The following is a 14,689-nucleotide window of genomic DNA, read 5'->3' as shown; positions in this document are numbered from 1 at the left end:
GTATTTTCATAATTTTCCTTGGAAATTAATAATCAACAACTACTCATACGACTCACAGGTTGCCTTATAAATGCTCGTGAACAAGGTATTGGAAATCAAAACAAATTTTAAAAGTAATCCCTTACAAAACTCATGAACTATACTTAAAAACTTAAAAGCAACAAAGGAGTAAAGTTCAAACCCCATACTCATATGACTCATGGACACCGTACTTATATGACTCACAGCCTGAAGCCCCGTTTGGATATAAGAAAGTGTTTCATCCCATCTTCTTATTACAACTTTCTTAAATTTATATACAAAATATAATCAATAATTCAACTTTTTTAAATCTCAAAATAATAACAATATTTTATTTAACTTAATTTTCGTCTCAACTTATCTTATCTCAACTTACTATCCAAACAGTACCTAATGTCAATAGCTCAACATGATTGAGGGAACTTTGCAAAAGTTCGAAAGGGCCGACTGGACGCGTGAATAAAACAAGTGGAGGAGCATTGCATTTTCGGCTATGAAAAACTCTTCTTATCAGTCATTATTTACTATCTCACATTTCAAATCATGTGAAAAATACCCTCCAACACTATAAAAAACTCTCACACCCTATGAAAAGAAAAACTGTAGGCGTGGAGTGTGAATAGTGAATAGTAGTTAATGCATAGAATTCCTCTTCAATTATCATATATGAGCTTTTTTTTGTTTACTCAATTAGTGTCAATAGTTTTTTTTTTTTTTTTAATTTTTTTTTTTTTTTTGCTTTTTGTCTTTTGAAGAACCCAAAAATTGTTGGGAGAATATTTTTGTTCGATGGTTTGCCCTTGAACTCAATAATACATCGGCAATTGGGACGAGGAATAAGTCATTTTTCTTTTCTTTATTTGTTTTTTTTTGTCATCTTGTTCGTTTCACTTTTTTGCAGTTCTGATGTTTGTTTGCTATTATTGGATCTAATGGGATGACTGCTTTGAGGGGAGTTTTCGTCCATAGTTTTAAATTTCGTTCGGGACGGTAGGAATTTTTCGTTCTGATATACTATACATCCTCATTTAGTTTCGTTTTAAATTTCAGTCCGTTCCAACCAATTTCAGACCAAGTCCCCCCCTCCAGACAGTTAGGCTTATTCATTTCAATTGGATTATGTTTTAATTTATCCTAAAATTTAAATAATTTCTAAATTACTAAACATTACTTAACTCAAAAGTAAAAACCTCTTTACACATGGGATCCACAATCTTTTTCAACTTTCCATAAATATATTTAAAGTTATTTTAACATCCAAATATATCTTTCATCTTAGGTGGGTCCTGAGAAACTCACTCTATCATCTCAACTCATTACTATTCATACAGAACTCAACTCATCTCAACATTCAAACGGGTCCTTAATAGCAATTTTATAATTTTCTAATATTTGAATTATATTTTTATAAATTTCAAACCTAGATGGCATTCATGTAATTTTAAAATCTAAAAGGAATTTGTATAATTTAAACATTTCTTGTAACTTTAAATATGTCCTCTCAATTTTTTTTTTTTTTTTTTAGATCTCATTGTTTTTGATAAATTATCGGCTCTTTATTTTTTCTATGTTTTTTTTGTGTCTCAACTCAACGCTGTAATTTTTTTAATATTATCTTTTGGCATCTAATATCTCTACCTTTTTTTCAAAAAAAAAAAAAATCAACCTTAAAAAAAAATCAACCTATATTCATTTTAGAAATATTCATATTTTCTATATATATAAACACACACTCAAATACATATATGATACACACTTAACACATGTACTTCTTTTTATTAATTATCAATTTATATATATATATATAGAGCTAATCTTAAAACAGTACATTGGATCGCAACAGTACTGAAATATTCTACTCTAATATTTAAACAGAGATGATCACCGGAATAGAAAGTAAAACATTGTTTTCATCTTTTCACTCACAAAGCTCAAGGCTATTAATATGGAATTTCACCCCAATATATTAAGTGAATTGCTCTATTTAAATCGCCTGGTTTTATGGGATTTGTCCAGAAATTGAAACAATGCAGCAATTGAAGAAGAATCCCAGACACCCTATTACCAACTAAGATAAGACGATATCACTATTCTTATGGGGGGAAATATATGCTTAATTATATTCATATATAATTGTTTTTTCAATTAATTTTAGTCATCGGAGAATCCCACAACGTCCAAAGGCGATGGCAGTTCAACTGCAACTTTTCTCCTTCCATGATTCATAGGTTTGGGTGCTAAATTATTAGTCGATAGTTGTTCTCATGATCCCACTCCATGCACAAGGGAAAAAATAGTACAAATTAAAGAACCACTTTGGAGAAGGATTTTCTCACAAAAATTCTTGGGAAAGATTGAGCTTTTTCTCGGTTGTGATATGTCACTAAATGATTGGAATAGTATTTGTTATGTTTCACTTGTCTAGCTACCAAACGCCACCTTAAAAGATATCCAGAGGATTGCGTTTAATAAAATAATGAATAACATTTTTCTTTTTATTTTCGTGCATTAAGGTTTTGTATATCCATGCAGGAGATCAAGTATGCTTCTCAAGTACCTATTGAGAGGATGAAAATATATTATATTTGTATTATATATTCAGCTATCATAATTTATTAATTTACTCTCCAAACTATATATCAAACTTAATAATTGGAATTACAAATATATGTTACTCTTTTTAAGGAAGAAAATGGAATCTATATATTCAACTACTAAAATTTTACAATTTATTTATTTTTTTGATACATTTGGGGGAAGGGGTTTTGAACTCCAGACCTCCATTTAGGATGCTAGGGGTTATGTCAATCAGGTCACAGGTCTTTAGCTAAAATTTTACAATTTAGGCTGCGTTTGAATGTTGAGCTGAGTTTAGTTCTTTATGAATAGTAGTGAGTTGAGTATTTGAGGGAGTCATGTGGAGCCTATCTAAACTGAGTTTAAAGTGTGTTTAGGTGTTAAAATGAGTTTAATACTTTTTATAGGAAGTGAGACATGCATACTAGTAAATTATAAGAAATGATCTCTCATTTCGATTGGTCATTTTTCCCTTGAGTTTTTAAGAATTGAGGTTTTTGCGTATAGGTTTTGGACAGCTTAGAAAGTTTCCAAAATCCGAATGGACGCATGAAAGTTTCGCAACAATGAAAGGTTAGACATTGACAAAGAAAATTAGTATTTATTTACATATTAATTGTTCAATCAATGAATCATGCAGACCAAACAAAAGCTACTAGACATGACCTGCATACTCTATCCAAATGTACATATAATTACATTAATCCCATGCATTTGATTTCTTATTAATTCTGTGTCGTCTACTTGTGCATGCGTTCCGTGACAGCTGAGTCGACACAAATATTCAACCCTGCCCAGTTTCCATATCATACCCTACACAAAATATAATTTACAATACTTTTCAAAATCAATTCCAAAAAATAAAAGATCTACTGTTTGGATTTTAAGAAAAACTTGGCAAAGAAATTTTGTTTTTCCTTCTTAATTTTATCATTCTAAATGATGTTCATATATAAAGGATGTTTTCATGCATGTAAGTAGTTAATGCAAGAAATAACTTAAAAAATATGCGGTGTTCGATACGATTGAAATGACAAAATTTAAGAGAGATTAGCATTAAGAAGGTGAAAGAAGAAGAAGAAGAAGAAGAAGAAGGAGAAAGGGAAGTTACTGTTGAAATTCGATATTGATAAAGGCGACGACAGATGCATTTGCAATGGTCAGGAAAGCAGTCCTGGACTAAACCATGGTGGTGCCATTAGAAGAAGGCAAAGAAGGCGCTGAGCCAACATAATCAATGATCCTAATCTGGATAGTCTTGGCCTTGAGCACACGTTCCCGGTTGTGAGGCACTGATGCACCGCACCAAGTACTGCCTCCCACACGATGCCCCATTATCCCAGATTCCGTCACCAGCAGCCGCAAACAAATTGCTCGACGGGAACTGCGATGGGTCGCTCCCATAACATGCCGTCGCTATATCAAATTCATCGGGAAATTGAAGATGATCAGAAGAAGGCTTTGATCAGTTATATATATATATATATATATGCATGGTTATGGAGGTTTTGTAGCTTTGTTGAAGATCAGAAGGCTTTGATTATATATACACTTACGTGAGTACGGGGGAGAATACCCGGCGGCAGTGCCAACATCGCCATGGGAGGTAGGAAAGAACTGCTGCAGGAAGAAGGTGATCATGATCAGGGATAAACGTTGAAGAATTGGCGGAGTGCTTGACATTTTTGGAAATGTGTTAGGAACTTTGGAGCAGAGAATCCTTCAAGGAAAATATTAATATGTTGTTTGAGTTTGTCCCACTTTAAATTTTTACTAAATGATTAAAGAAATGACTTTTAGTATATTGATGTATTTTTTTATTTTTTAAAAATATTTAAATATGTTAAAAAAATATGAAAAGAAAAAAAGGAAAAAAATACAAATACAAATTTGTGTGGCACAACCAACGGTCATTACTGAGTGGCAGCCTAGCATGACTCTTTATTTATAATCAATGATGTATTTGATTAGACCCTCCCCTGTCCAATGAATGGGCGGAGAAAGGGCAAGTAACATCCCTAAACAAATCACTATAATGAAATTATAATAGTAATACAAAATTTACAAATATATGTGTATATATATATATATATATATATATATATTATGCTTGCAAATGATGTAATTAGTATATCAATATATAAACTTGCAAATAACATTAAAATATCACATTGAATATTAGGATGTTTTGTCCGAATTCAAAAAATTGCGAAAAGCTACTCCGATCCTAATCTCTCCAAACTATAATAAAATTGTTTATTTGTAATCAGTTATATCTTACAAAAATGATTATTTCTTACTAAAATGAGTCTTTTTTATTACAAAATTATTCTCGTCGCAAATAATCCATTACAAATGCTTGTTTTTCTTATTGGAAATGATCACATCTTATGCTTCACACCGGGTTACAAAAAGGATTTTTCATGTATATTAATCTACTTGCCCCATATATCACCTTTCTTTCTTTTTTCTTTTCTTTTTCCCTCCTTTTTCATATCTACCACCGGCCCCTACCGCACCTACTGGTGTCATCAACCTCAGTATTCAAATCTACAACTTGCATGGCTCTCCCATGCACATAAATTTAGAAAAAAGGCAACCTCCTCTTACCTAAATCCTGTATATCCAAGTTATTCAAATCTAGATCTAACCTATTTAAATCCAAGTCTCCTAGGTTGGAGCCTCTGTCTATGCTTAGCTTTTCAATAATAATTGAGAGCTATAAATTATCCAAACTAGTACTGTTGTTTCAAAAATAAAAATACCGGAAGTAAATTTGACTATTTCTCTTGCTGAACCAAACTCGACGTGCATATATAGATACACATTTTTTTCAACAAGAACAGCTGCCTTGTAAATCCCATTACCTCTTTCAAAGTTCAGAACAAATCCGATCCTCGGCAGACCAGTGACATGTCTCAGGCTGTTATCAATGACGTTGGAAAATTCATCGAACGCAACTCTGTTATCACGTCACCACCTTCCATGGATGGAGAAATTCCAGAAGGATAGGAAACGACCTGGACTTGGTTTTAAATGTAAGGCTTGACTACGCACTTGGGGGAAATCAAAAGCGCGAAGAGATAGGAACCTTGATCCACAATGGCTGTCGTATATACAAAAGGCCTTGACCTTTGTCTAGGGCAGGATTTTTTAAAGTGGGACCTAAGTCAACTGTAAACTGTTTCTCCATACCCATCTATTACTACGGTTTGATCATAACCGTTACTTCAAGCCTCGAGTGCCAATGATTGTGGTAGTTCTTGTCATCTAACCTAAAGATCAGAGGGTACATTGAATGGAATGTAATGGCGAAGAAAGAGAAAGGGACACTAAAGTGAGATATTATAAATTGGAGTATGAAGCCAATATTAGAGAGAGATGTCTCATTTGAAAAGATATGATCAAATCAAACAAACAGAGATGTCAATGGTTTTAAACTTGAACTATTGCAAGCATCATCAGTTCCTTTTTTATATCCGCGTAGGCTCAAAGAACAGTGCAAAATACAAGGAAGAACATCTTATCGAAGGAAGAAAAAAAAATACATGGAAAAACATAGAACAACGTTACTTCCACAGCTTCCGTAATGACATGTTTTTCTCAGTCTCCTTCTTCATTACCTTCGCCACAGCCATCTCAAAGTCTTCCTGTGTGACGTGAACCCTCCTCTCCCTCAGAGCAAACATCCCAGCTTCTGTGCACACAGCCTGCAGACCGAAAAAATAAGTGTTAAGAATATGAACATGCACACACGATCCCTCACTCCCAACAACATGCCTGTCCTAGCAGGTAAGACCAATAGGATTAACATTACTGTACATAGTTTCCAAATCATCCAAGAAAGTTAAGCAGCATATGTGCCAAAATAATCAATAATCCAGAATCTTAATAGAGCAAAAGAACAGGCAACTTCAAAGTAAACACAACATAGCAGCTGGAGATGCAGTAAGCTCAAGCAAGCGAGGTTGCTAAAAGTGACAACCTGGTAAATTATTGACATAGTATTGCATCAAATAGCCAGGCTGAGAACCTTCCCCCATTATGAGAAATCAGAATATTTTGTCATTAGTTGCCTATTTCTTACAATAGAAAATGCAATTGTCTAACAGTTCTAAATCTCAAGTCTTTAAGCAAGGTCGTTTGACCTAACCACAAGCGGTTGGGCTTGAGTTCACATCTTTTGCTGTGTATGTTAACAAAGGCTCCCTCAAGTTAATTGAGGATAACCATACAGGATTTGGTCAGGTTCAATTCAAATATTTTAGCAGAGTAATTAAGATTCGCAGCAGATAAATTAAGAAAAAAACAAGGAAAGAAACGTTCTGATAATATTAGCCAACACACTTGACCTGCACAAGTACTGATCAAATGAGTTTAACATCTATTTGCACACACAAAACTATGGTTTAATAAAGAGTGAAGTATATAACATCGAAGGCCTAAAGACGGAAAACTGCATTCATCCAACATGAAGCATACCTTGAGCTCTGCACCAGATGCACCATTCATCTTCTCTGCTATTTTCTTCAGATCAATCCCACGCATTAAATTCATTCTTCTTGAATGTATTTTTAAAATATCAAAACGAGACTGCAAAAGTTAATAAGTGTAAGATTAGCAAAAGCACTAATCATGGAGTGTAAAAGCATAAACTGACATATGGATATATCTCTTTTTTTATATCAATAAACATATGGATATATCACATAGAAGGATACTAAAATACATTCAGGCTGTTGAAGTTGCTGTGAAATATACCTCCTCATTAGGATTAGGAAATTCTATCTTCCTGTCAATTCTCCCAGGCCTAAGAAGAGCTTGATCCAGAATATCAATCCGATTGGTAGCCATCAAAACCTGTCAACAATGCATGATATGGTAGGTAGATTTCACAGTGACGAATAATACCCAAAACAAAAATACCAGATCAGCATCTGAAAAAGAGACAGTACCTTGATCTTGTTTGATGCTTCAAATCCATCCAGTTGGTTGAGAAGCTCCAGCATAGTCCGCTGCACCTCACTGTCACCATTACCACTACCAGATTCCATTCGAGCAGATCCAATGCTGTCAATTTCATCCATAAATATGATAGATGGAGCATGTTCCCTGCCATAAAAGGAGAAGTTCAAACACATAGTACTTACAAAACCATGATTATTAATGTATAGATCACGTACAGTATCATTCAGACCTTTCGGATTACAGAGAAGTAGACTAATGAATGATTAAAGGTAATTCCACAGTTGAAGTATTTCCCAAAAGGAGACAGATATATGTTGTCAGAAATTAAACAATACTCAAAGCGGTTTCTATGCATCTTCAGGGGTGCCTCTAGCGGAGACATGTAAACTAGAAATACATGTATCCATAAACCACCTTAATTTCATGCATGAAAAGACTTCAGAACTGCATGGCCTAGCTTTCATGGATAATCTTTTTCCTAATCTGGAACCCCTAGGGGTTGGCTAAGGTATTGGGCTTGGGGGTATGCTGCCCCAAGGTCTAAGGTTCAAACTTCAATCTCCTTGGGTGCAAACAATCTCTAGGGGCAATTGGACTGAGGGATTTTTCCCTTGAATAACCCAAGGTGCACTTGCGGAATACTCCTTGCCAATGGCCTATGCATCCCCAGGATTAGTCAGGACGTTGTTTCCGGACACCCGGTGCCAATAAAAAAAAAAAAAAAATCTTTTTCCTAATCTAGTTTTCCATAAATAAACGAAACTTAACCAGCTACAAAGAAAGCAAAAAAAAAAAAAATTGATAAACACAAAAAGGTGGCATGGGGGGAGAGAAGAAAAAGGTAATGATATGAAAATACTAGAAAGAAATCAAGTATGTGGAGTATAAAGGAGATCAAGCAAACCTGGCCATAACAAAAAGTTCCCTAACCATTCTGGAACCTTCTCCAATGTACTTCTGAACTAATTCAGAACCAGAAACCCTGATGAAAGTACAATCGGTATGATGGGCAACTGCCCTAGCCAACAGAGTTTTCCCCGTACCAGGTGGCCCATATAGTAGAACACCCTATTATATATATATATATATATATATATATGTGAGAGAGAGAGAGAGAGATGGTGGAAGTTGTGAGCATCAATGTCTATTAAGTGGAAAAAAGAAAAGAAAAAGATAAAACAGAGATGACAACTGGGAAACATCATCTTACCTTTGGTTGAGCTATCCCAAGACTCTCAAACAATTCAGGATGCTTGATTGGAAGCTCGATCACCTGGAAAAATAATTAAAAATAATGTCTAAACCATCATTCCAATCAGCCACCTTACAGAACCTTTTAACTAGAGCCAAAGTGGTAAGTAGGCTGTAAACATAGAAAATAAGAAAGGGTATGAAGGAAACCTCCTTTATCTCTTTAATTTGCTGGTCAAGACCACCAATCATATCGTACGTAGAATCAGGAACTTTTTCAACTTTCATAAGGTTGACTAGTGGATCAACTTTGCTTGGCAAGATTAAATGAAGAACATAGCTGTCATTGCGGAGAGCAACTCTTGTTGATGGAGTGATCTTCGTGATATCAATATTTTTATCAATGTCAACAACATATTTCCCTTCAGGATGAACCTGGAAAACAAATGTAACATTAGGTTTAAAAAAAATTTTTCCAAGCTATTTATCAATACTATATTCCTCACTCCGTAGTACCAACAAAACTTTCTATTACTCTCCAACTCCCTCATGAAAAATAAAGAACTGTTGATCTAACCCACTATGTTAAACCCCTATGAAATCGCATATATATGTGCCACAGTGATCTTTAGTATCTAAACATAAGTATAGAAAAAGCACATATTAAAACAAAGTGCAAAACAATAAATTGAACCCAATCACAAGAACACAGAATAAAAGAGTCTTAAATCTTATACAGATGCTGACTACAAATAAACTGTTATGAAAAAGGGGAAGCGGGGGAGGAGCATATAACGTCAGTTCAAAAGTTCAAACTCCAAAAGTAAATAATAAGTTTACTTATAAAGATATGAAATGTGATTATACAGAATCACAGTGAACATCAGCAAACAAAGGATGATTACTTACCTTGACTAAAACCTTATTCTTTCCCATTACTTTGACAACTTCACCAACATATGATCCAGGTTCCTGGAGTAGCTGTAGTTCTTCCCTAAGCATCCTCACTGCCATGTCATTGACCAATAGAGAAAAATTCCATCAAAGTCTTAAAAAATAAAAAAAGCTACAAGAAATAGAAACATGAAACATAAGTGATACAATTGATTAGAATCAATACTTGGGTAACAAAGGGAAGGAAAGAGTATGCTACTGCCAGAGCATCACATGACAACCAAATACACCTGTTATACCATCTATTATTTGACATCACTATAATTGAATGGAAGTATCGAACTTGGCATTAAGGACTAAACTTAATGATAGACACATTCTGAAGATGCAGCCCAAAGTAGAAATGGGATGGGAAGAATTTAAAGTGAGACTATGGAGATAAATTGAAGCGAGTTAGTATTGATGGATCTTAAGAAATTGGGAGTGTTGTCGTATTTTTTGCAATGAGAAACACCCACGGCCACATTTGTAGGTCGCTTCTTATTTACTTGCAACTAAGTGGAATTCAGATTCCCTTGACAATACACATAGTTATCATCTTCTTTGCTCATAAACTTGGCCGGAACTGTGGTAAGGATATGACTTATTGATCGTTTCCTGTTTTTTCTCCCTCAAATTTTGTTGCCTGAACCGTCATCGATTGTTACTGATTTCATCCTATTAATTGAATACACCGCCTACAATTCTACTAAAATTTTCCATTCCGGAGGCGAATCCTAACCATCGTTTTTACAGTGTCGAAAAGTCTTATCACGTTTTTCAGGAATTGACAACCAGACGCCTTAACAAAACCACCAAACAAATCAAAGCAACAAAAACCCTAAGCTATAATCGATAATTCCTCGGCCAAATCCAAATATAAACCTAGTAGAATCCAATCAATCCCAATATAATCAACCATCGGATATGAACTTAGGGTTAGGGTAATAATGGATTCTGGACAAAGATTACCTCGAGAATTGAGCTCGTTCCGCTGGGCCTCAAGACGGTTGAGATTGTGGGTCTTTTGTCGGACCTGGAGCTGGAGCTCGTGGATATGTTGGAGGTAGTACTGCCTCAGCCCCTCACCTTGCTTCGACGGCTTGGCCGAGCAAGTCTCCTCCGCCGCCGCCACCGCCGCATCCGGATGCTTCGTTTCCACTCCAACCATCGCCATCGTCAAGGCCGAGGAGTGTCGCTGAATTCGATTTCGGATCTGAATGCAAAGGCCGTCTTAGTTATACTCTATATGTAGTTTCAGTTTGGTAGCTGTGTGTATTTAACCTGTAAATTGTGCAATTTTCACGTATATAGACTACTCCGGACTCGATAGTTTTCGTAAGCATAAAGAAAGCAGTTGCCTTAAAAAACATAAAAATATGAGTGGGCTTAAGCCTTTGCTAAGTTGTGGGCCAATAGCCCACGATAATTTCCTTAAACTATTATTGATTTTAAAAATTAAATCTTATTTGAGGTTACAAATTATTAAGAGAGAAACGGTATTTATCATCCCATACCACATATTAATATATTATTTATTATTTTTGTCATTTTATTTAAATATACATATTTATATATTATTATATGTGTTTAAATAAAATAATAAAAATAATAAGTTACATATTGATACGTGGTGTATATGATAATAAATAGATTTTTTCGTAATTTATAGAAGAGTTACATTATTATAATATAAATATCACTTTTCAAACCATATCGGCTTAGATTGAGCAGCAAAAGACTGATTTTACGACATTCATGGTTAGTGTAGCACCTAAGGCTAAGGAGATTGATGATTTGAATAAGATTGCTATCTTCATCACTTACATTAAGCGTGAACATAAAAGTAGTAAGTTCATTAATATCAAGAGTTGCATTAGCACAATCTCATCTAGTGGTGAAGTTTGTTACTCATCCAAAACCATACAAACACTACAAGAAAAATGAGCATTTGTGATGGATTATTTGCGACGAGAATGACTATTTGCGACAAAAACAGACTCATTTTAACAAAAACTAATTATTTTCGTAGGAAATAACTAATTACAAATAAACAATTTTCTTGTAGTGAAATCATCATAGGTTAATGATTCATAGTTTTCTTAAAATGTGTGCTCATGATCATAGATAGATCCTCAAAAAGTTTAGCAATTGTAGATTGGCTTGCCCCATAGATATTCACAATGCTTAAATTTTTCACAGGTCACTACCTTCTTTTATCATAAAGGGTTTAACACTATTATGTTATGAAACTATGATAAAGAAATAAGATCCACGTACAAGGACTCGTGTCTATAGCATTTTCGTCATCAAGAATGATAGAGACATGGTCACGTACATGGACCAGTGTGACAGTGTCCCTAACACTTTTACCTTATATTTTAGTGAGAAATTGAACAACCTATAACGAGCTTTATGATCTAGTGCAAACCTTGTCGTTACTGTTGCCAATATGTACTGCCATTGGGGTGAGTTCTTGCAAGCCAACTCATTTGTACTAAAGAAAAGGTTGGGGATTGAAAAGAAGACGATAGATGCATGCATGCAGGGTTAATTTGCACTCCTCAACGAGTATTAAGGTTATGGGGTTTGCACTTGCCTTTACACTCCATTTCTAGTTTCAAATTGGCCTTAGCAAGATGTGAGTACGGATCTTTTTGTTGTTATATAAATCTCTTATTTACAGTTATTTTTAATAATAAATTAATTTTAAAATCAGGAACTTATATAACGAGATAAGATATGTTATTCCACAACCCTTTTTTTTTTACAACTTGTTGTATAAAAAAATAATAATAATTTTACAATTCATTTTATAATCTGTTGTTTCTCTTCACATATTGCTCTCCTTGTTCAATCCAACCCAACGATGAACTTTTATAATGGAGCACAACTTCACAAAATGGATCTCTTCGCTTGGCTTATATTCTCCACAAAACACTCAAGCAATGACTCGAGCAATTGGCTTTATATGAAGCCAATAATTCACTCCACAAAAGAAGCATTGAAGTGGGTATCAAAGATTGCAACATTTAGGTGTTGTTTGGATAGTGAGTTGAGATGAGATGAAAGTCGAAAGTTGAATAAAATATTATTATAATATTATTTCTTTAATATTATTATTGTTTTAGAATTTAAAAAAATTAAATTATTCATTATATTTTGTATAGAAATTTAGAAAAATTATAATGATGAGACGAGATGAGCACTTTCACTATCTAAACGGGGTTTTAGTTGTTGAAAAAGAACAATTCAGTTTAGTTAAATTTAAATGCCATAAAATTGTTGGAAAACGATTTTGTATTTTATAACATTATTCTAATTCATAAAGCAAAGTGATTAAAGTCTAATCTCAATTTTTATTTTCCAAAATTTAAATTATATAGGTTTTTCGGTTGTTTGGCCAATGTTGGCAATCATGTTGGTAGGTGGATATTAACATTTTGGCTGTATATAGCTTGAGGACTAATCTTCACACTCGCCATCTCTTTTTTCTTATATGAATATGATTATAAAGAATTATTAAATGTTAACTTGTTTTAAAAGTTAGCCGCATGGTTTATCTTTTATGTTTTAAATTCACCAAGTTTTTTTAAATTATTAAAAAATAATAATAATTTAAAAGTTTATGAATAATCCTTAGTCGGATCCGACCATTACATCATATATATATATATATATATATATATATATAATCTTTCAAGCTTAAGAATAACGTTATTTATCTTATAAAAAAGAGAAACATTCTAACCGGTTGGGCTGCTAAGCCCCTAGAAACAGCACACCAATAATATTTGGACACGTTAGCATTTTATCTTTGTTTTCATGTGACCGCACCTCACCCGATTACTGACTTTTCCTTTCATCTTTGTTTTCTCTTTCGTCCAAGATAGTTAGTTCTCTTTCATCCAAGAAAGAACACAAGTAACACTACTTCAAAACTGTTGTTCAAGAAAAAATCAAACTGAAAGTGCATCCCAAAGAGAACTAAGAATACTGAGGAGAGAAGCGTAATAATTCCCTCCCACAAGAGCCAGTAAGCAGAATCATAAAGACCTATCATACTCATTGCTTGTAGGTATAAAAATAAAGAAAAAAAAATGAAAATTTGAATAATTCTACAAAGTGCAAAGAGAAGGAAATGATAATCCTATTTTGAGTTCAGACCACAGAATGTAAATAACTGCCGAAGTTTAAGCTCTTTCTCTGTGATCAAAGAACTAATATTAAAAACAAAAGCGAACATGGCAACTGTAAGGAAAATTTCTACTGCAGGGTGCGCAAATTCCTTGAACCCGACAACCAAGCTTAAGTTTGGATCTGAAAATGCATAGAAGATTGTAACCAAAGAATTGTAGACCGGGACCAGAATTTAATACCTCCAATCAGCAATCTTGCAATCTCACGCTCTACGGCACACGGTAGGGACGAAGACGAATAGATTACAATTGTGGCAGGACTAATCTTGTGTGCCTGCAACTATTTTACTTTTGGTATAAATTGTGACGTGACTGCTTCTGATAAAAGGGTTGTTTCTTAGACATAAACAGCCGGATTGCTTAGAAGCGGATCTGTATACAAAAAGTATTTATAAGTCTGTTTGATATAACACTAATGTGAAAGTTGTTACATATTTAGATATTGACTTGTAAGAGTATTCTCAATGGTTCATTTATTCTATCCTTCAAAATACATCACCAAAATCTTTTTATTTTTTTATTTTTTTATTTTTTTTATTTTACGTACTAATTTTTACAATAGGCCATACATCAACTTATCTATTTTTTCTCTATGTCATTTAAATATTTTTTTTAAATATTTTTTATTCATTTCAAATATTTCTTCTAAAAGCATTCACAATGGCTCATGTAAACTACATTTTTCTGTAAAATATAAAGAAAGCTTATCAAAAGACCCTTCCAATGTATTTTATATTTTGATCTTTATTTCACATTTTGCTACAGTAATTCTCTACATGTAGGGAATATTATTCACAACT

General features: G+C 33.7%; 1 protein-coding gene and 1 pseudogene across 1 annotated transcript; both read right to left on the bottom strand.

Annotated features, from left to right (window-relative positions):
- Window positions 1-3,705: 3,705 nt before the first annotated feature.
- Window positions 3,706-4,315, bottom strand: LOC121252505 (annotated as a pseudogene).
- A 1,654-nt stretch (window positions 4,316-5,969) lies between these two features.
- LOC121252503 (26S proteasome regulatory subunit 8 homolog A) lies at window positions 5,970-11,068 on the bottom strand. The gene is made up of 9 exons (XM_041152196.1): window positions 10,663-11,068; window positions 9,667-9,764; window positions 8,968-9,192; window positions 8,777-8,839; window positions 8,471-8,634; window positions 7,554-7,710; window positions 7,360-7,458; window positions 7,081-7,191; window positions 5,970-6,308 (listed from the first exon to the last, which is right to left on the bottom strand). Exons 1-9 carry the CDS (start codon window positions 10,865-10,867, stop codon window positions 6,168-6,170), a joined length of 1,263 nt encoding a protein of 420 aa, XP_041008130.1. The 5' UTR covers window positions 10,868-11,068; the 3' UTR covers window positions 5,970-6,167.
- Between the last annotated feature and the right edge of the window lie 3,621 nt (window positions 11,069-14,689).

The sequence above is a fragment of the Juglans microcarpa x Juglans regia genome, chromosome 2S (assembly GCF_004785595.1).
Source record: "Juglans microcarpa x Juglans regia isolate MS1-56 chromosome 2S, Jm3101_v1.0, whole genome shotgun sequence".
Taxonomy (NCBI): domain Eukaryota; kingdom Viridiplantae; phylum Streptophyta; class Magnoliopsida; order Fagales; family Juglandaceae; genus Juglans; species Juglans microcarpa x Juglans regia.
Note: the sequence above shows the minus strand (reverse complement) of the source record. Positions and strands in the feature narration are given on the sequence as shown.

Bases quoted from the DNA above. Each gene is read 5' to 3' on its own strand.
- LOC121252503 (XM_041152196.1), bottom strand. From the start codon at position 10,867: ATGGCGATGGTTGGAGTGGAAACGAAGCATCCGGATGCGGCGGTGGCG. The intron at 9,193-9,666 runs GTAAGTAATCAT...TTTGTTTTCCAG, and splicing joins AGAATAAGGTTTTAGTCAAG to GTTCATCCTGAAGGGAAATA. The intron at 7,192-7,359 runs GTATATTTCACA...TAACTTTTGCAG, and splicing joins TTCCTAATCCTAATGAGGAG to TCTCGTTTTGATATTTTAAA.